Raw genomic sequence first — 20,709 nt, 5'->3', positions numbered from 1 at the left:
GAAATGAATGAAATGAGTCTGATCCGGAGATTGAACTTAGAAATGTCAAAAATACATTTTAAGATATTACAATCGTCTCTTTAATGCGTATTGTTAAAACATAAATATTGTTCCAAGTTCTTCTATAAATTAAGTTTTCCTCAATATAACAAACCGGTATAAACTATGCAAACTTGAACCTACTAGAACATTCCAATCTTCAACAATTACCTCAATCCGATTTGAATCCACACCTCAACAATGTCTTCATACGTTTAATATTCCATCACGTGAACACCCTCATCATTATTGCAGCTCTCAACAAGGACCGGCCACGTTTCACCAAATATTTGACCCACCTATTAAGGACTTTGTCTACATCGTGGATTATTAAATGAGAGGTACAATACTAGAGCCTGTCATTCTTGAAATATTTACTTAGATAAAGCTATTGGTTGAATTTCTAAGACTTTATTCAGGTGGATTAACTCTATCTACATCTAATAGATGTTATAAAGCCTGTAACTGATAATAACCTGTGAAGAATATGCGATTAAATATTATTTTATGAAATTTAAATACTTAGTAAGATATTGGATAGATAGTGTTTTAAATTAGATAATTGCTTTATATCTGTCTTGTATAGGCTGAAAAGTGGAACACTCAATTAGTAGTTTTAATTTTTTTCATACAAGGTAAATATGAAACGAAATATTGTTAAAAAAAATTAAGATGTAAAAGCAAAAAAATACGAACACACAAACAAAATTGCTAACAGATCTGGCTAATTAGCATTTTACTTCGTGGTAACGCAGGTATTTTAAGAATATAATGAAAATGGTTTCATCTGTAAATTAATTACAATTTTATTAACGACTAATCACATACATCAATAGAAAATCTAGATTAGCAATTACAGCAAAAAAATCGACGATCACATAAAGCTTTATAAACAAATTTATAAATTAACATAAATCAATTTAGTTTTACTAACACTTAAGACCGCTGAGGTCGTAATCACGAAAAATATATAATTACCAACGCTAAGAAATATATTAAAATTTTAATGGTTTACAAACTTACTAACTTTGATAATATACCTAGGTACAAATTTATCAATAACATTAAATACATAGAAATACACATACTATATAATAAGAACAAGTAAGTACAGCTTATTTAATGAAAACGAAGCGACTGTAGCCACTTAAATCATAGATCTCAAAGTAGTATAAGCAGAATAAGTAGCCTTCATAATAGACATCAAGCAACTGAAGTTAAGCGGTGCCATTCCTCCCGCTGTCAAAGTCATGGTCTTCTGAGAATTCTGCAATATCACTAGTACCATCTTACGATTAGATTCATTAAACAATTCCCACTTACAATCATACACTGCTTGTTCAAATTTAATATTCGCATCCATAATTTTCTGCCCTAAATAACAGTCTACACTTAGCTGCAACATTGTAAAAGGTAATTGCAACCAGGTCTTTTCTAAACCTCCCAATAATTCTGCTATAAGACCCATAATAAGTAGTAGAAACCCTATAGCGTTAGGTCCTCTCATAGCATCTTCGATTTCTTTTAAATACGTTACATTCATTGCATGTTTTCCTACTATATCTATCAAACGTTCTTTTACATATCGGTTAATAACATCTGATTCTTTACTAAAACGATTTGTTTTGACTTTGGAGATTTCTTTATAGTGGTGTACAGCGTCTTCCCAAATATGTGTCATTTCTACGCTCAAAGCCAGCATTTGTGCTTCAATGTAGCCGATGATGAGGATCAGAAAACTGGTGACGTTAGCAACTGTATAGCATATGAATAGAACTGATATTGTCATTAGTACTGTTGCCATTTCGAAGTTTGGGGATTCCAGCATTGGTTCCAGACCTAAAAAGTAAAAGACGAGGTTATGCTTGATTATCATTTTACATGCATGGTCATAAATTTTATTACAAACAATATGACAACAGTTAAGCGTAAGTTTAACTTTTTATTCTAAGGTTCTTAAGATAAAATATACTAAAATACATAGTCGTTTAAATCTCCGTTAATGGCGTTTACAGTCAAAACCCTGAAAGTCCCCAACAACAAAATAAATTACGCTTTCTTACTAACTTTTAAATTCTACATGAATGCATCAATCTGCATTCTAGGCATTTAAATTAGAGCTATCACGACACAGTAATTACCACAAACCGTAAATAACAAAAGAATCCATGGTGAGATGTCTCCCAGGTGTAATAAAGGGCTTGATCACGTACACCGTGGCGTCCACCATCAGAATGAGCCAGTACACCAGCGCTCTTCTCTTCACGTTACGAAGGCTCTTCAGCATACTGCAGGAGAACCTACCGCCTTTGACGATGGCAGCGTCGCAAGACAGGTATTTGTTTGTTAAACGCTTAAACTTTTCCCTGAAAAATTCCGTGAAGATTTTGAATATTAGGTCAGACGCCAACTTTCAGGAGCGTTATTCTCTTGTGTGCTAACTTTTGAAACTATTAACTTAGACTAGTAATCTAGTTAACTTGACAACAATTTAATAGCGGCTGCCCGCTTTTCGTTCCCGTAGACTTTATTCAATGCACAACATTTTTTTTACTTCTACTCTGGGTACTCCTATTAATTAGTCAATGCGTTATTTTATGCAGCCTATCTCGATAAATGAACTATTTAACATAATAATATATTTGCAATTCGAACAAGTAATTCTTCATGTTGTTAGTATAAATACGTGCCCGGTGTCATATTTATCGCTGAAAGATAAACCAAAGAAATGTAATTCTATTGATTTCGTTATGTTTATTAAATCTTTACTATACTCGTCTTCTTAGGTATGGTACCAAAAGATTCTCCTTTTTCCTTCTTTTACATAAATACTGTAAGCACTTACTCATGAAACATCATATAAAACAGTTTGATAAAAGATATTTCGCTGGTGACGTTCAGAGAGAACTCTACAAACGCTCCAGAAAGATCACCTATCTCTCGACTCCGCCAGAACGTGAACCAAAAGCCGGAGAGCACGTACGAGTAGACGTAGATTAAGGATGAAATAGCAGTCAGTAATGTGAATATTATTGGTATACCTGAAAAGATAGTTCATCTATATTAAAAAGCATATTTAAAAAAAATTACATGCCTATATGACAAGATGTATAAATGTGAATGAGACAAGGGAAATTTGTAAGAATCGTACCAAGTGGCGTTCTATGGCCTTTGTCTCTATGGGAATAAGGCGCGTTTTTTAAGTATGTATGTACTCGTACATAATATGTATGTATTTAATAAATGTACAGAGAACAATATATTATGCTCTTCACTTAGAGATGGAATTGAAAATCTACACCCTTTTAAGATAATTTAAAAACTTTCTAATAGAAAAACATTTCTTACGATGATGTGGCTAGTCAATAGTCTTATTATTTAATATTAATACTATTAAAACACATTTTTATTAACTCGGACCAATGAATGCAACAAACGTCTTCGGCCATTGACATCGGCACTTACACTTGCTAAGTAACTAACGTGCCTTAGATATGTAAAACAGTTTATTTATAAACAAAAATGTACCTACGTTTGTTATTCCTTCCATCAATATTGAGCGCCAGCATTCTCAGCAATACAGATATATTAGACAACATTGTCGGAAAATCACAGTAATCTAATCCAAACTTTCTTATAGTCACCCACATTTTCTGTCTATCCAAAAAACTAGACCAACCAAAATGCTCTCCAGAAACAAAATAAACGTAAAATAAGAGAAATATTAACATTATCAATGAATATATTTTTAATACAACGTATTGTATTCTTACAAAACTTTTTCTCAATCCTTGTAATCTATTCATAAGTTAATTTATTGTTCAATCTGAAACTTTGTTTGTTCTTCAAAGTTATTACGTTCGTATTAGGTCATCGGTCTAGAACACGTTATTATATTTCTGATTTATTTGGTCAAACAAATGGATTTTCTATCTGTCTTTTCGTATTGAATTATCTTTGTTGACTACATTCGTTCATTTTGATTTCTAGGCTTGATTTATTGTTTGTGTTTTGTGTGAAATCTTTTATTTTAAATCTATCTAATTCGTCTACACTATAATCTTATTTTGTATCTATTTCATCGTCGATCTCAAAGTAGTGTACGCCGAGTATACAGATCGGTTGACTTGCATCAAGCAGCTAAAACTCAACATTATAATACCACCAGCAGACAGCTTCATAGTCTTCTGAGCACTTTGTAGCATCATCTGTATAATTTTCATATTAGATTTATCGTAGTTTTCCCATTTACAATCGTACACAGCGTTTTCGAACTTTAAACTGGCATCCATTACCTTCTGGCCAGTGAAACAGTCCATTCCGACTTGCATCATCGCAAATGGTATTTCAATATACGTGTTTTCTAAACCACCGAGCAGTTCAGCTATTAGTCCAATGATAAGTATGAAAAATTCTAGAGCAATAGCGCCGCTGTATACGTCTTCAACTTTGTGTAAAAGACTGATGTTTCTACTGTGATATTTGATGATGACTTTCAAATGTTCTCTCACATATTCATTGATTGCTTTGCTTTTGGCTGTCTGTTCCGTCTCATCTGCGTCTAATACACTGCCCTGTCTTGTTTTGTAGTAGTTTTCTTCAGCGTCTTCCCAAATGTGGAGTAGTTCTTCAGATAGTGCCAACATTTGTGCTTCCACGTAGCCAGTGACGACGATGAGAAAGGCTGTTATGTTAGCTGGGAGGTAGCATGTGAATATTACTCCGCACGTCATGAGCATGAATGCGATTTGATAGTTTGGTGTCTCGTACATCGGTTCTAGACCTGTGGATCAAAAGGTTTAGGTATACTGAAATGGTTTTGGCAAGAAAAGTTTAAGTTATAGATTTCTTTAGTGTTATTAGAATCAAGGGTTGTACTGATAAGAGCTAGTAAGAAATCTATCGCAATAAAGATTAAATACCATAAAAAACAGCATTGCCCCTGGTTCTAGTAATTGAGCACAGTGATTTATTAAAAAAACAACTGGTAGTAATTCTATATTTATTAAAAATATCACTTAGTAGCTAGTTACATACATTTTGTCAAACCGCTCAAACTTGAACCGCTTATTGAATGCTAAAATAACAGGTCTTTTATAGCTTAAATAATATCTGAATTTCAATCCACATCAACATAATCACTGTGAGAATTGAGTGCCAAAATGTTTCACATTTAGTATAGAATTTGTAACCTTAATATAGTATTTGACATAAACTTACAAGCTATGTACAAAAATAAGCCTCTCCACACACCACACCTTCTCAATAACTAGTTACAACGCCAGACTCAGTCACACACATTACCATCTCCCATGGTCGAAATAACCCAACTCTCAGCCGCTTCGTGACCTCCATACTTGAAATCATTCAGTAAATTTAACACTGCCAATCGAAAACTCATGTATTGCTGTTCAGACAGTGACTCCACATCAGGCATTAATGAAAGAAGAAAGTTTCTACTGGCTGCCACTCTCGAGCCGCTCTCACGAGGTTTGTTCAACGTTGATATAAAACGTTTCTGGATAGTCGTTATAGGCTTCGGACGCTGGATTTGTATAGGAGTTTCTTCTTTAATTTGTACGGGAGTTTCTTCATGTATTGTCTCATTAATCTGCTCATCATTTTCCTGTTCTTCATTGCTCGAACTGACCGATTCATGGTCAGAATACACTGTCAAGTCATGCTCGTTAGAATTCTTGCGTTTGCGCACCTTTCTATTGTCCAAAAATGTAAGTATTTTGAAGTAGTTGTAAAGTCTCTTTTTGTGTCTCAATCTGTCGGTGCTTGTAGAGTCTTGCTGTTTCCTTTTCTCTTTTATGTAGTAGTCTCGCACGTTCCGCCATTTTTTCGTCATCTCCAAAACTGGGAAAGAAACAAAGATATTATGTAGTTTCAATCATTTTTAGGTCATAGTGTTAACTCCTAAAATGTATAGTTCTTTTTAATAACAATTTTAAGTATTCAAAACCATTTGAAAAGATTAATCTCAGAAGAACGCCATAATGATAAGAAAACGGAAATAAAACGCACCCGACCTTCGGCTAACGGTCTTTGACCTATAAAACTTTGCTCATTTACATTTCTACACTAGTGTCCAGCTCTGACATATTACTTATTTACAGTACATTTACATTGCTCGTACGCACTATACTCATAGTACTATCGATTAGCGAGTTCAGATTCAAATTTATTTAAAAACATAGTACTGGCAGACCCCGCCAAGTGCGCTGCTTATCCCCGGTTAGCGTCTTTTTTGTATGAGTTTTAACGCTATTGAATAGATAAACTACCTCTTAATGTACTCAGAAACCGGGGGTTAGTTATTCATACAAAAGCTATCTATTGTTACTTGGTAGAAATATTGAACTATAGTAGAAAATAAATTGTCTGTTTGTGTTAAAGAGCTCACACCAGGCAACAACCATACTTCGGGTTACTATCATTAGGTACAATTAAGTGGAGTATATATTGTAACTTTGCAAAAATGCACTAAGCATGTAGATGTTTCTGCACAAAAACACAGTTATAATTCCCTAATAATTATGCAAATAAGTTAGTAAACCCTTGGCGTTAAGATATTCTTCATTACTTGAAGTTCGCGCGCTTAGCGGAAAGGTCGCTTTACCACAAGTACGTTACTTAGTTGCTCTATCGCTCACATCGTACTAGTAACTAGGTCATTACGAAATGAACAAGTCTCATAGACATCATATTTATGATAGTTAGAACATATTTGAGTAGTTTTAACTGAATATTGTGTAGGTAATTATAAATAAGCATACGTATATATAACTGCATATTTATTGTATATTATCATATGGATGAGGGCGGCCCAGGACCGGTCCTATTAGCCCTCGATGGGGGAGGCCTTTGTCCAGCAGTGGACGATTCCCGGCTGAGATGATGATGATCATATGGTATGTAATAACTGCACAGGTACGTACTCGTATATTGAACGTAACCTAACCTTTTTGAAGGTCATTGATAAAATCAAGTGCGTAATGCAAATAAAATGATCAAACAAATTACTCTAGTAAAAATAAAAAATAAAATAATTATAAATGTATCACATCTCCTTAAAACAATGCAACAGTGTTAACTTTATGTCGTACACTTTAACAAAGAAACTAATAAAGATAAACTTTGTGTTTTGTTTGTTTGTTATCGAAACGAAACAACTATATGTGTAAAATATATATTTTTCGCAATCACGGAAATCGGAACGTGCACTGTGGTAACAATATGTGGAGCATCTTAACCATTGTGCCTTAAAAGTTGTAAAAAATGTAGAACTTACATTTAAATAAATGGCCTAGTATAAGTATCATTGTGTTTATTCAAGTTATACATTATTATATTCACAGTGATGCTTAAAAAAGTAACGAAGAAATAAATGCGTTTTTTTCTCCGCGGATCAGCTGTTCCATAATATGGTAATCGAACTCACGCATACAGTGAAAGCGGTTTGCCGATCACGCTAACCGTTGCGCCACCCGCATTACCAAGCTCATACAATGTAGTAACCTAACTTGTTTAGTATTTATAAAAGTTCCTGTGACACTAGATTCCTTTCTACTTAATACAGGACTCAAGAACTAAAAATAGTTACCTGGCTACTTAATTGCATTTGAATTTGACAAAAATCTTGATAGCTAATGACAATTTACATCAATACAAGCTCTACACTGTTTAAAAATGACTATAAACTTACCTTTTTCGTGTCGTTCTTCAGCTGTCAACGTCTCCCAGCAGTAAGCGTATATAACAGCACCAATCTCCTCCCATTTAGCCCTTTTAAAAGTCGCATTCCCATAGTTTGGATGATTTTTGTTCCACAAACACTCTCTTTTATGAATTTCAACGATTAAATTTTCCGTATTGAACATGTTAGTAGCGGTTCGAGCCGAGTTCCGTCGCGCACTGAGCGGTGCATGACGTAAGCCGCCTGCGGAATGCGACGTTGCCGGCTCGCTCCGGTTTGTCGAAGCGGCAACGTAATTTCCGTCCCGCGGCTGATCCGTTGCGGTCGGCTGTCTACGAGAATGGCTTCCGCGACTGCGTGTGGTTACTTTGTATGTGTTAGTGCGATTGTTTGAGTGATGCAAAAAATGATTTACACGTCGAGGTTATCAATACACTGTATTTTAATCGGAGTTATGATAATGATGGAACGCATTCAGTTGCTTTTAAATGGGGTCACATGCAATGACATGATTGTAAGGCGAAATTATATTGTTTTAAGCTTTTTTTAATGAAATCGGTACACATTACTAATGTTTTATTTAATTTAAAAAGTAATTAGTTAAAGGTTGTACTTTGGAGTTATCTTGTAATGGTTTTTATTCAGTGTAGGTACTGTGTGCATATATTGCATTATGAACTAAAAATAAACCTAACAAATGGGGGCAGTGGGAGTACAGAATAGTAAATAAGGATACTAATATAGGACTGTAATTTTACGGAAAAAGTAATATAAATACCTTATTACCTAACAATTCCATCATTAAGTTTATGTATCAATTTCTAAACTAAACGTAACTTTAAAATAAAAATCAAATTATCGAATTAATAAAATATAATTATCCTATAAGTCTATCTTTGAATCACGTTAGAATAGCATGCGCTTATGTAAAAAAACTACAAAATGTTTTACTACAAATCACATAATAAAAAATCATCAAATTTCTGAAAGTATTAGTAATGTATTTAATAAAAAAAAGTATTTAAAAAGTTAATCTCACCAAAGAGTATAAACTTGTCTTCCATAAGATGTCTGCCGGGCAACAACACTGGCTTCAAGACATACACGACGCCATTCCCAATGATGACCAGCCAGAACACCATAGCACGCTTCTTCACCTGTCTGAGGGTCACCAGGAGGTTGACGGAGAACCGGCTCCCAGGGACCACTGTCGCATCTATTGCTAATGATTCTGATACTATTTCTTGGATCTTTTTGCTGGAAACAAAATGGCGACGTTTTATTCGGTAAATTGCAGATGTTGTTTTTTAACGTTAACTTAAGTTTACGATAATAATTACAACGACAGTAAGTATCGTTGTTTCTAAATGTACAATAGATAAATAATATACGACTAGTTATAATTTACTGAACCTAAATAAAAGTCTCAAACTATTCTATGAAAAATGTGATTTGGATTATTTTTCAGTAAAATCGCGTTAATTCGCGAGAATTAGATAATTAATTAGTAAATTAATTCTAAAATTATTTTGACCTGCGTATGCATTGTTATTAAAACTAAGAATAAATAGTAATAGAATAAGTAGATTTCGGGATATTTAACCTTATTTTTTTGTTTTAAATATACGTCTATTTAAACCTTTCTAAAGAAGTATTCTACTTACATATGCAAAAACATGAACACCAGTTTCACAGTGCCTATTTCACTAGACACTCCAAGTGAGAACACTATGAGAGCTGCAAGAATGTCCCCAGTCTGCTGACAGTACACGAAGACGAACCAGGTCATCGACACCAGGTACACGAAGAAATAGCTCACTGATACTACTAGGCATATTAAGTAGAACATTAGGGGAATCGCTGAAAAAGAAACATTTGTTTTTATTTATAAAATATTGTCGATTGGTATTGTACATCCTGTAAGCTATGGTAAGACTTATGTTTTGTTAAAATTTTACATTTATAAGTATGTTTAATGTATAATTTTTAATTAAACTTCGAAAACAGAAAGTTAAGTAATCATTATTACTTAATTCTTGACAAAAAGCTAAAGCTACTCTGTGATTTTTTGACGATTGTGATACTTATTACATTATTCAAGACTTTGTCTATATTGCAGTCAAATTACTGAAATTGGTTTTAATTGAATGCACTTTCATCAATGAACTATAAAACTAAATGGCGCCAACTACATTATCGAGATATCAGTGTCTGTTGTCCAATTTTACTTACTACTTACTAGTCACATAGCCGCGTATAAAACCCACTCTAACTAACCCTAAAACTCAGAATTTTTGGTTGCTAAGCTTACGTACTGACAACAATAAAAGTTCTTTTGTGTTATTTCCATTCAAATTACTTCAACTTTTTTTCAAAACTAGCTGACCAGCGCAACTTCGCTTGCGTCACATAAGCGAGAATGGGTTATAGTTTTCCCCGTTTTTGAAAATTTTTTCGTTGCTACCCCGCTCCTAATATCTATTAGGAGTAAATAATTGTTAGCACAATTTTATATAGCCTATAGCCTTCCTTAATAAACGGGCTATCCAACAGTAAAATATTTTTGTTAATTTGCACCAGCAGTTCCTGAGATTAGTGCGTTCAAACAAACACTACAATTTTATAATATTAATAAATATAATGTAAACTTACGTTTCTTATTCCGCTTGTCAATATTGAGTGTCAATACTCTCAACATGACGGCTACATGTCCCAACATGGTAGACAGATCGCAGTGCTGCAGCCCTAACTTCTTCACCGCACTCAACATTATGTTCTGCAATATTTACTATTATATATATACACAAGCGATACTATCCACAATACGAACAAATAACAGGCGCAAATAAAAGGGGATTTGCTTTGAGTAGTTTAAAAGCCTTTGCAGACTATAGACTTTTTGTCGGATCCTTAGTAATAAGTACTCTTGAATTTAATTTGGAGACAATCGCAAAATCTATTATGTGTAATATGGGAAAAAATCACTGCTATCTGTTAATGGAATGTGAAAGTCTACTTGCAATCGGTCTATTAGCTGTTTTAGAGATAAGCCGGAATTTACAAACAGACAGGTTTGCGTATAGTTTCATAAGAACATGAAAAAGTTTAAAACTTTAATTTCACATGACAGATAGATACACCCTTTTATTTGTTTACTTTTGTAGAGTCGTTGCAATATTCAACTCTTTCTATCTAACTAAAAGCTCGACTGATCTGTCATCCGACAAAAAAGTCTATCGTGTACGTAGGCTCTTAATACGAGTTAAATGTTATGTAGTACTTCGCAAGTTTGGGCTCGAGGTTGTTGCTTTTGATATGAATTAATAAGTGCCTGACATGTGTATGATTACAACGGAAGCTAAGCTTTCATTGTGGGGGAACAGTTTCAGTTTTCACCAGTCAATTTAAGTGTATTTAACACAGTTTTCGAATTGTTTTGCGTGTAATTTGTAAGACTCAAGGCCTTACCCCTCTCTCGATTCGGAAGGACACTCTTACCCAGCAGTCTATAGTGATAATTATCGAAAACTATGTATGTATGTAATGCATAGCGGTTTCCATTGATGGCGTTTTGTCTTTTGATTGGTACAAACAAATAAAATAACATGAGTATAAAAAAGTAAAAATCACTTTAAAAAGAAACTAAAACAATGAATAAGATTAACTTGTATCTAATTTCCTCGACTTTTTATTGTTACAGTGTTATTACTATAAACATCAACATAGTTAAGTGTATTTTTACGTGAAATGAATTCCAGATTAATTCTTTGACTTCAAACTATCACATATGAGTGTGACACCATTTATTCATCAATTGTGTGACGTTCAACAATTTTATTGTATTTATTAAGCGCACGCGCCATTGGTGACCGCGCTTAAAATGCATCTGGTTATAAATCAATCCATTTTGTCCCGACCTGGCTTTGATGTGGTTTCACTTACCTACTTTGTGGTCAACTGGATTTATTAATTAAAGTCAATCGTTTTAAATTAATTATCGACAGTGTAATGTTTCTGTCTAATATTACACAAGAGCAAACACGACCATGTATTTTATAATTTGGTTTGTTTGACGTTTTTGGAGAGCCTACTATGACCACAGCCACTGTATACTGCGTCAATTTAAAAAAAAAATACAGATAAAATACAAGATTAATACTAAATTTTCACAATCATTATCACGCTATTAGCAACTAGAATGATGCTAAGTAAACAGTGGTTCAATTCCAGTTTCTTAACATTTTTTTCGTTATCTATGTTACAGAAACTAGGTTAGAAATCTTACCAACAGTCAACCTGATAACAGACATTATAAAAAGCAGGAAAAAATGGCGGCAAACAATAACAATTTATTTTAACAATTATTTAGAAAAGTTTACTCGAACGGTCATCGGCAACGGGCTCGGACCCTTTCGCTAAATGTTAAAGATAAAGGAAATTACACGGTAAGTAGGTAAAGTTTCAGAGTAACATTACCAAGTTTTACAAAAGATTACTTTATGTTTTATTTCGAAGGGAAAGTTGGAATGCTTTAAGCTCTATGCAGACCGATCGGCCCGACGCGCGGCGTAGGTACTTGAGCCTTCGTAGCTCAAGAAAATTATTATATAGACGTCGCTGATTATGAGAAGAAATGTAATAGAAAGGACATTTACTTCCTATAATTAAGAAAAAGACGTTTTTTAAGAGTTCTATTGCGATAGGATGAATGAATATGTAACTACTGTATCATCGGAGATTATTATTACAACGAGTTACTCAAATTATGGATGCATCCGAATTTTATTTCGATATTTACACTTAGAGTAAATTATTTGTAGAATTGATTGAATGATTATTATATTTGAAATAGACGATACTGAAATATACTATTCTACAATTGGATTAATATGTACATTTTCCAATGAATCAATTAAAATAAATATTGCTAAAATTGAGTCGGTCCGTCGGTCTGTACGCGTCCTAACAGTATTACGAGCTTTAATTTTTATAACTAGAAGCTTGAATTTTTAGATGTTATATTTGTTATAACTTTTTGTAGAAAATATAAGAAGGAATAAAATATTAAGTACTTTCAGTCGGAGTAATTTCTTTAAGAGAATAAGCTTCAGTAAAAAGATTCCGTATTTTTTGAGTTAAATATTACTAAGATTTGTATGAAAAGGTTTAGTATTCTGTTAACTAATTCAATTAATTTAATATGTTTGCTCTGGCAATGGGTTTATGTAAATAGTGAGGTTCTTATTTTTATTTCTCGAGTAAGTGGAATAAAGGAGTAATTTCTAAGTCAAAATCACTCCTGAAAAACACATATCTTTATAGACCATTTTAACTGACATAGACCGGGCTCAATTTAACGCGTTTATAAAAATAAAGACCTTTAAATAATACCGCACAATAAAATCATATTAAAATCTATTTACTTTCATCTTTAATAATATTGGTGTAACAAATTAATGCATATGAATGTGTCAGATTACCTATCTGCTAGATAAAGTAACACAAAAGTATGAAGTATATACGGCCAAAATTTCATATGATAGGCTAATCTGGTAGGTATAGGTACTTATTATTAAGTAGTGAAACTGACTCTTGGCCCATTGAATAAATAATACAATAAGCGAGTTAATATGGTTACCTGTTTGGAAAAATAATTACCAATTAACGTATGTCGGATTGCAAAACTTCAAAATACTTTGTACGAAAATACACTCGTACTGTCAAATACCCGTTACTTGTCAAATAAACCGTAATAGCTATGAAATTTCAATTTTATACCTGAATTTCAGCAACTCTCATAAATATTAAACGAATATAATTTGCCATAATTAATAGTTAGGCTGACAAAACCCTTGCTTTAGTATTTAAATTGGCCGAATGATAGTTTAGTACCTTTGTCAAAGTGTGCATTAGAAATTAATCGTTTAGATTATTATAATCTATGGCTCTATACGCAATTAAAAAATATATATTTATTATAAACAGAATAAAAATTATTGTAATTGAAATAAATAGGTATATATTTTTAAATTGCGTTAATTAGTTATTATTTTCGACATTGTTTTAAATGTCATCGTATCATTAAAATAGTAAATGAAACAAAACGGTTTTCATTAAATATTGAAGCAATTACTGACTGTCTGAATTTGTCTAGTATATTGTAAATATTTCGGACTAAACGTATGCAATAAATACTACAAAGAGTTTCACGATATTTTCACGATTTATGACTGTGTTTTTTTTTTCAGGCATGTAAAATACTCCCATTGCATGTCATAGATAAAAATGCAACAGCTTTAAAAGAAGTAACCAAAAAAGTTATGGTTTCTATTTTTGTTTATGGATATGAGATTATTTACAAACCGATTTTTTAAGCTTATATTACTCGAGACTTAACGCAATAAGCATTTTACCTTTAATTACTTTCAATAGTGAAAGACTGACATTGGCAGCAGTCCTGCATTACAAGATATATGGATGTGAATGAAGCAAAGAAAGATAGCAAGTGTCATACCAAGTGGCGTTTTTTGGTCTCTGCTCACCCAAATGCAAGAAGGCGTGATTTTATATAATATGTAAGTACTGACACTACGTTCACTCCTATTTCTAATAACTATAATCACTAAACATGCCAGAAAGCTCAATTTATTTCCAAATTTCCCGTAAAGCGGCTGTTTAAAACCAGCTTTATAATATTCCTAAATATAACTGGTGAAATTTGAAAGCGCTGGCCATTTAATAATGTAGTGACGCAATTACTCAGTGAGTCGTGATGCATTTTGTATGAACATTGATTTTGCGAACCGCGAAATTATAACGACCGTATTACAATAGATTTCACGGAACTTTTCGTATAAAGTTTTAATATGTTTATGTTATTTTCGCAAATCGGAAAGGTGTCATATCGGCGATGTGGTTTTCGATTCCTAGAATTCGGAGTGAAATTGTAGATGAATATTTCGGGGAAAACAGCCGTTTCCTTTTTTATGTAGGTCTTGTAACTAAGAGTTAATATTTTAGCGTAAGCTTAAGATTTTTACAAACTTACGATTGATAGACAAAGTACAATCAGACCCTTAACAAGTATTTATGAATCACACAAAAAGTCGTAGTTTCAGTAGTCGAAACCCCAAACCCTCGCTTTCAGTGGTAGCAGTGCGGTAATTCCTTAACCACTGCTCCTCAGATGAAATATCGGCAACAATAATGCTCATGTTTAGTAACTGACTTAAGTACCCAATAGTATACGCAAGGATGTACATTTCATAAGTTCGTAGTGCAGGAAACCTCTGACATATACATGTGTAAATCATCTCATTGTTAAATTAAAAAACAAGCACAGAGTAGATCATTTTCTACCCTTCATTGTTACAACTCATCCTAGAGTTGTAATAAAGTGCTAAGTACTAACTGTCGTGGATGTAAGTAGTGTGTAAGTGAGCCGGTGAGCGCGCCAATTTCACGGGTCATTGCGTCCCCACCGACTACGGCGAGTACACGACCTGATTGATCGACTTGCTCGAGAACTGCAAGGAATTAAAGGGTACTACCAATTTATTTGGAGTACCGGAGTACGGATTTGAAAGGTTTTTTAATTCGAATTTTCACGTTCGTTATAGCTGCAGCTGCATATACTGTATTACATACACCTCTGCCTGCATTTTACAATAGGAGAATTATTTATAATTTAATTTTATAATAGGGGAAAACGTTACTAAACTCCGGTTTACTATTGAGAATATTCTATTTGGATAATAGAAATAGGAACAGCACGATCAAATTATACGTACCGCTTATTACTTTCGTGTAAAATTCGTGATGAATTTGGTATTTAATTGTTGAATAATAATACTCTATCACCATACGACACTCAAAACTGAAACAAATCCAAACCTTGCAAGGTTTGTTTATTTTAAATTCCTTCAAGTAAATAAATCAGGCCCCACAGTTGTATTGATTTATAGCAAATCGGTAACTTAGTCCTTAGAATCATTCATCACGGACTTAAAAACCAACTTGAAACAGCGTAAAACGTTCTGCAGCAGCTTTACAGCCCGATCATTAGTGTTGAGAAAAACTCCGTGTAGTAACGATGTTCTAACAATGTACTCTGTCAATTAGCAGGATTAGGAGTCATTAGAAATACGGATTGTTACTAATGATGGATTTACACATGTTCTGCTTTTGGACAGATGTATTTAAGAAGGATTTTTGTAGTGGCCGGTGGTACTTGATTGTGTGAAAGCCTTTAAATAGTTAGTAAATGGGATAAATGTGGTGAAAAGTTCCGCTTGATGTTTAGGGTTATATTGATTAAGGTGGTACGAATGTGTACGCAGTACATCGTACATTATTTTTTGGCAGAGAGTCTCAGTGGGGGGTCCAGCATAAATAAACGCAGCCTTTTTTGACCTTTCTGTATCACAGAGATATTTAATAAAACTAATTATATTCTATGTTTATCAGAATCTACTAGGTACAATATTAAGGAAAACAGTAAAATTAAATCTCAGAAATCACTCATCGAGTAAAATCCTTTTCCATTGACGGTATTATACTAAGTTGCCTTTTATTTCTTACTGTATTGGGTATTAGCAAATTATGAAAACCTTTGCGAAGTCGTGTGTGCTTCTATAACAAAAAATGTTGAAATCAAAAATCTCGTTTCCAATTTTTCCGTTAACAATGCTAGAGAGGACGGTAGGATAAAGGAGTGAAGCTCTCTATAGGAGCCGACTTCAAAGCGTGCCGACAATAGCCTCGTATCAATATTTGAGTTCGAACCTGGGACCGTTCGGGACTGGCGGTAGAATCGTTCTAATTGTTACGTATACCCCTTTATTTTAGTATTGACCAGACGAAAATGGGTGAACATTTCATTTTGTTTATCTTCTGAAAAGGTGGAAAATTATTTCTGTAGACTGAAAATTGTAGTAAGTTTTCTTTATTCATCAAATTCTGCTTGAGCTTTTCTGCTGTTCAGTAGACTTCAGGAAAGTTAAAATGGCTCAAGTAGCTATCATAATAATATGATGAAGATAAAATATTAATTGCATTTTCTTACCAATAAAAAAAATGTTAATCAAATTCACAAAGTTCACATTTTTTTTTACCCAAATGTCTTTAATTTTTGCTAACTAAACAAATGGTTCGTCTATCATGTGAGGTCCGAAAGGTATCAAGTGTCGGGTGTAAATAACCACTAATTGGAACGTTCGTTATCCTTCAGTCTTCATTTCTGCCCATGATCAATATAGTGGAGTCTCAGATTTCCTTGGATACGTTGTTATTTTGGATATCTTGACCTTTGCTAAGTCAAAATATTTTAAGCATTTCATACCTACTTATATTAACTGTAAAGAAATGTATGTGGATTTTATATTTAAAAATTGCGCTGGAGTGATCAATAAATGACTAGACTAAATCTTGACTAGTTGGCATTATATGCGAGTTTCTGCCTTGTGCAGCTTTTGCAAATTTATCAGTGGGCTACAGCAAACGTCTATTTTTTAACGATCACATAAAACCAAAACGAATTCGAACCTCTTGCATGTAGGTAGTTTGTCCGTGATCTTATTCCTTTTATTGACTCTCGTGTTACAATAGAAAAAAATTGTGGTAAAAAACACGCATAAATAAATTTGTAATTAAACGGAACTTTATTTTATACATCTACTTAAAATAATGTAAAGGAAATATTAGATAAGTGATGTATAAATGAATTGAACCCTATAATATTACATCATAGATATAATATCTCATATTATCTTAGTAGTGAAGTTGTTCCTACGATCAAGTACAATGTAACACTCGGGGGGTTACCTTTACTAAACAACCCGAAGACAAGGTGAATACATTATTAATACGGGATTCTGTTTCCTCAGTGTTCAAGGACGGGCCACTGTTCATCTTTATTGTGTTAATAACATTATAATTAGGAATTAAATATATATTTTTGTATTGAAATTTATCAAGTAGGTATATATTTATAATGTATTGTGAGTAAAGTTATATCGGTGTAAATGAGAATAAAGGATACAATTTAGTGGTTTTGCATGCTAGCCAACGGTAATAACCCATCTACGGTATCCTAAATCTACTTTATAGGTAATACATACATACACATATGACAATCATAATTATGTAAGAACAAATCAACAATTTCGAACAATATAAACTTAATCAAGACCAAGTGAGGGTAGGCGTAGAAACTCGCACCATAAGGATACATTTGACAGCCACATCAGTCAGCCCGTGACCACAGTCGATACAATTTGATCGAAACGTTAGATAAACAAATAAGGTGTCGTAACCTTTTAATTTTCAATCGCGTTTAAGGCCCGTTGCGTTATAATATCAACTGTAATAATACGTTGTATATTTTGTCAAATGTTTATTGCATATTGACTAGTAAAAATAGTGTGGTGTCGTAGTAAGTGGACGTTTATATCCTTCAGTGAGTTTACACGTGTTTTACATTCGTTCAGCCGCCGGGGACACACCACTTGGCATTTTAGACTAAAGGGTATGTATTTAAGAATATATAAGATACTATGGAGTAGAAATAGACTTAATTTTTTGAAGTTATAACTAGAAAGGCATATAAAGTTTTTATATTTTATATGGAATAGTCCTTACATACTGAAATACTGTCAAAATTGGGAGTATAATAGTATCGGTAATTAGTGCATGCTTAGTATGCTTACTAACTTCTTAGTTACCATATGTTACAAAAAATCCGTTTGTATAATTATTGATTTTACGGCTATGCCACTGAACGGATTCTCACGAAACTTTGCGTTCTGATGTTCGGATAATGATAATAAGTCGGCTCCTTTATATAAAATCTGCCTATCAGAAGCATTAGGTCGGGGAAAAAGTCGAAGAAATATTTAGAAAATAAAAAATACCTACCTACGTTTACAAAAGTCTACTCTAAACCTTTTCTGTTCCAAGATATTGTATTTTTCGCTGACATTAATGCAGTCTTTCCCAAAGTGGGCGATAACGCCCCCTTGTGGGCGATGTAGATCTAGAGGGGGGCGGTGAGGGGCTCAGAAAAAAATGAGGGGCGCTGAAGTGATTTACGGGGCGATATGAAACTTCAGTTACTTTTTATTTTAAAATTAATTTAAATTAAAATTCTCCTACTACACAAGTACACAATATCCATTTTTAGTTCACATTTTTATCCTATTTTGTTGTATGAATATAAACGTTCACAACGCTATTTATATCTTAATTAAGATATTTAGTTAGGTATCAAACACTGAAGAATATTCGTATCTTCAAGTGTCGCAAGTGAGGTCCCCACCTCCGAAGACACAAACCGAACGCACGATTATTAATGTAGGTACCTAATCTATCTCTCTGGTAAAAAAAAGTCTTGTTTAGAAGATAGGTTTAATTAATCTCCAGGCGAAACTAATACATACGTTATTGAGGTTTATAAGGTGAAAAATAAATGGGGGCGCTACAAAATAACTGATTTTGAAAGTGGGCGTTAGATGAAAATAGTTTGGGAACCTCTGCATTAATGTATTCGGTGAGGTCGCAGCGTCCACCTGACCTCACTCCTTGTAAAGATTGCTAGCGTGGGACTACGGGACTACCCGCAAAAATGCGCCTCCAACTAACGCAGCAAATATTTGAATAAAACTGCAAAGATTTTGTTTTTAAATTATGTTGGTATTTCCCTAAAGGCTGAAAAGGTTCTTTTTATTTTTTACATATACTTGTACTCAATTAAATAGATTTTCTACCTAAAATATCTTACCTATGTTTAACCTAGTCGTAGTGTTCAAGTATTTTAGCCATATAATTAGTTTGATTTCAGAAATGTACCTGTATTTTTGTTACATAAATACGATTTAATGTGTAGTTTTGTTATTGTGTTTCCAAAATAGTACATTCATAACAGCATTTGAGAACGTTGTTAGGCACAGGCGCTGGTAAATTTAATTTCAAAACTGTAAAAACAGGCAAATAAACAGTTCGAATCTTCAAGACAGAATTCAGAATTTGAACATAGGTAGTCTAACTTCTAAGCGTAGATTTTGATACAATGTAACGAAGTCCATAGTTTGCTGTTATTATGAGATAGGATGGTCAAAGCGCTCCTCGACAAAAGGTTGGAATACTTAAGCCTGTGGTTACTGAGCCGCTTAGTTCAGGACTTATTTATTATCTAAAGATGAAGTTTTGTATTTTATTTTATAGAATATTACCCTAGACTTGTTACTAGGTCGAGATCTTGTTTGTAGGTTACTTAGATCCATATAGTATAGTACTATGTGTTTGTAGCAAGATTCGGGTTTATGACATTTAGTCATATTAGTTACTAAATACTTTGGAATTAATTGGTATTGGTCTAAAGGTCGTGCGTATAGAGAGTGATCGGAGTAGTAAACATGGAAGTTTTGAATGTTAAAGCATTTTCCATGTGAAGGTCTGAAAACAGAATTTACAAAACCACAATGGTTAGCAATAACAATTTCGTACGAGATGCATTATAAACCGAGTGAACGCTGAATAGAGGCCATTGTTTTCCGTTTCAATAAAGATTACGTTGCTATTTGCTTTCTCCATCTTTAAAGGGCTTTTCGTCTTCAAAATATTGAATAAATTTTAGCAGAAACTCGGCAAAAGCTGGCCAACTTAAACATAAAGTTTAAAACAGATTCTATAGGCTATATTTAACCAGTTGTCTGCATTTAACAAGACAAAGGTTCACGAATTGTGGTGCTTTCGCTTTGAGCAATTTGCTATTGAGCCCATTGTGGGCTTGGTAGGATGCACGTCTCGGGCAGGCTTTAATTGACCGTGTAATGGGGAATATCTAGCGAAACACATTGGACGTGAAACGAGCATGGTTTAGAAGTAAATGGACGGATTGTTTGTTTAAGATCTACGTTAGTTTGTTTGTGTGTCTAACAGTTTAGAAAAGCCAGTGAGGTTTAATGAAGAAA

The 20,709-nt window shown here is 33.4% G+C and overlaps 2 protein-coding genes across 2 annotated transcripts; both read right to left on the bottom strand.

Moving 5' to 3' along the window:
* Window positions 1-827: 827 nt before the first annotated feature.
* On the bottom strand, window positions 828-10,511 carry LOC142979626 (uncharacterized). Its single transcript, XM_076124659.1, has 8 exons — window positions 10,394-10,511; window positions 9,406-9,601; window positions 8,781-8,998; window positions 4,123-4,822; window positions 3,572-3,837; window positions 2,885-3,080; window positions 2,188-2,405; window positions 828-1,878 (listed from the first exon to the last, which is right to left on the bottom strand). Exons 1-8 carry the CDS (start codon window positions 10,509-10,511, stop codon window positions 1,187-1,189), a joined length of 2,604 nt encoding a protein of 867 aa, XP_075980774.1. The 3' UTR covers window positions 828-1,186.
* Window positions 5,025-8,111, bottom strand: LOC142979317 (uncharacterized). Its single transcript, XM_076124166.1, has 2 exons — window positions 7,751-8,111; window positions 5,025-5,901 (listed from the first exon to the last, which is right to left on the bottom strand). Exons 1-2 carry the CDS (start codon window positions 7,923-7,925, stop codon window positions 5,327-5,329), a joined length of 750 nt encoding a protein of 249 aa, XP_075980281.1. The 5' UTR covers window positions 7,926-8,111; the 3' UTR covers window positions 5,025-5,326.
* Window positions 10,512-20,709: the final 10,198 nt, after the last annotated feature.

The sequence above is a fragment of the Anticarsia gemmatalis genome, chromosome 16 (genome assembly GCF_050436995.1).
Source record: "Anticarsia gemmatalis isolate Benzon Research Colony breed Stoneville strain chromosome 16, ilAntGemm2 primary, whole genome shotgun sequence".
Lineage (NCBI taxonomy): Eukaryota > Metazoa > Arthropoda > Insecta > Lepidoptera > Erebidae > Anticarsia > Anticarsia gemmatalis.
The sequence above is the reverse complement of the archived record's forward strand: the minus strand, read 5'-3'. Positions and strand labels throughout refer to the sequence as shown.

Coding starts and splice junctions, on each gene's coding strand:
- LOC142979626 (XM_076124659.1), bottom strand. CDS start 10,511: ATGTTGAGTGCGGTGAAGAAGTTAGGGCTGCAGCACTGCGATCTGTCT. Junction 9,602..10,393: donor TGACAAGCGGAATAAGAAAC/GTAAGTTTACAT, acceptor TTTCTTTTTCAG/CGATTCCCCTAATGTTCTAC. Junction 3,081..3,571: donor TGATGGAAGGAATAACAAAC/GTAGGTACATTT, acceptor CTATCTTTTCAG/GTATACCAATAATATTCACA.
- LOC142979317 (XM_076124166.1), bottom strand. CDS start 7,925: ATGTTCAATACGGAAAATTTAATCGTTGAAATTCATAAAAGAGAGTGT. Junction 5,902..7,750: donor TGAAGAACGACACGAAAAAG/GTAAGTTTATAG, acceptor TTTCTTTCCCAG/TTTTGGAGATGACGAAAAAA.